The following is a 1,811-nucleotide window of genomic DNA, read 5'->3' on the forward strand; positions in this document are numbered from 1 at the left end:
ACTTTTTTACTCACAGCAGATAACCAACTAAACTGCATGTACATGCACAGGTTTATACAAAAGCTGTGATATAACTATATTTGCCATTTCAGATCAGGGTCATAGGCCACCCGCTCACTATGTATATCCCACCAAACACAAGAGCAGCCATCTTTCTGTTTTAATACAATTATGGGTAGAAATCATATGATGTAAACTAGAAGTTCTTCTGTAAAGTTTAGAGTAGAAGGGAAGACAAAAAAATTCCCATGAAATAAAAACTAATTCCACATTGGTCCAGGACTCCATGAAACCTGAGATAAACTGTAGTCCTCCAAGGCCTTTACTTGGCTCCAGTTCACCAAGACACTTCAGTATGCTTCAAACTGGCTCATCATCATTCTCCTGCTGTATTCATAAGCCAAAAATAGTGACCCATTGGCAGGGAATGCTCGAATCATAGTAGCGGTCAGTCCAGAATATAAGGCTGCTATTCCTTCATTTTTCACAATACTTATAAGAGTTCCCAGAAACCCAGCCTGTTTTCCAGACATGGAAAGAACCTGAATTCTGGATTTGATACAATCCACTGGGTAGATGACAAGCCAAAGACAAATTCCAGCAATTCCACCACTTAACATCAAAGGGACAGGGCCTAGTTCATCTTTTGATCTCCCTGAGGCAAAAAATGATCTACTCAGTTCATAGCCACCGAAGAAGAAGAAATAGCCCGGTACTTCTTGAAGGAGAGTGCTCGAGAGTCCTTGGTAGAAGCCCAAGGGGCCTTCCTTTCTAAGGATACTCTTCACGACGGACCAGATTGTATTTTGGCTTTTTGCTATTTTCCCTGACATCTCCATTTCGTACATGGTCTGCAGTCGGCACTTGACAAGCTCAGTGGGGCACAGGGCCAGCGCAGCAAACGCGGAGGCTAAGGAACCCGCAGCTGCCGTCTGCAGATCACTCAGCCTCGCCTGCTTATCCAGTCCAACCACTTTCCTCACAAGCTCTTGGCAGAAGCCATAGCACATGAAGAGGACAGAGTTCTCGGCGACGTAGGCCATCAGCGCAGGGCCGGTTCCTTTGTAGAAGCCCCGCAGGCCCACTTGGGAGTACGTTTTCAGGCAGCAGTCGGTGAGGCCCTTGTACAGGCCGGGGAACGTCTGCATCTTCACTTTCACTGTGTCGAAAGGCTGCCCGGTCAGGACACAAGCCGTGCCCCCGACCGCGCCCGCTGTCAGGTCGATGGCGGCTTGGATGGCAGGATTGGACTTCATGTTCTCACACTTCTGCTGGTCTCTGTGGGAGGCGACTCTCTGGAGCTCAGGGCAGGTGTCTCACGCCCAGCCGCCCATTCTCGACTCTCGGTCCTCGGCGGGAGAAGCCGCTTAACCCCAGGCTAGGTCTCGGGCCGCTCTCCGCGCGCACGGAAACAACGCCCCGCCGGCCTGCTCACGCCCCGCGCTCCAGCGCGCCCTGCCGCCCGTCGCTCCCAGGCCCGGCCCCCGTCCGCCGCCGCTGCCTCGGCTCGGCCCGGCCCGCCCGGCGCCCACCGGCCCCGGACACGGCTAAGTACACACCTTGTTTTTCTCATGTAGGCTCCACGCCGGAGCCCGACGCTGGGCTTGAACTCACGGCAGTGGGATGGAGCCCTGAGCTGAGCTCAGAGTCCATCGCTTAACCGACTGAGCCCCCCCGGGCGCCCGGTAAGTACACACTTTTAATGAATTATAATACAGCGATTGAAAGCTATTCGATAAATTCTTGCCCTTACGGCCAGAGACTCTAGACGCCGCTGTTAACCGGCCGCGAAAGAAATGCTGCTTTCCTTT

General features: G+C 52.7%; 1 protein-coding gene across 1 annotated transcript; it reads right to left on the reverse strand.

Moving 5' to 3' along the window:
* Nucleotides 1–350: 350 nt before the first annotated feature.
* On the reverse strand, nt 351–1,256 carry LOC114202611 (mitochondrial ornithine transporter 2). Its single transcript, XM_028095902.1, has one exon. The coding sequence runs from the start codon at nt 1,254–1,256 to the stop codon at nt 351–353; it is 906 nt and encodes a 301-aa protein (XP_027951703.1).
* Nucleotides 1,257–1,811: the final 555 nt, after the last annotated feature.

Source organism: Eumetopias jubatus, unplaced genomic scaffold (genome assembly GCF_037043125.1).
Source record: "Eumetopias jubatus isolate StellerSeaLion01/CBP00866 unplaced genomic scaffold, mEumJub1_p1.0 scaffold_5, whole genome shotgun sequence".
Lineage (NCBI taxonomy): Eukaryota > Metazoa > Chordata > Mammalia > Carnivora > Otariidae > Eumetopias > Eumetopias jubatus.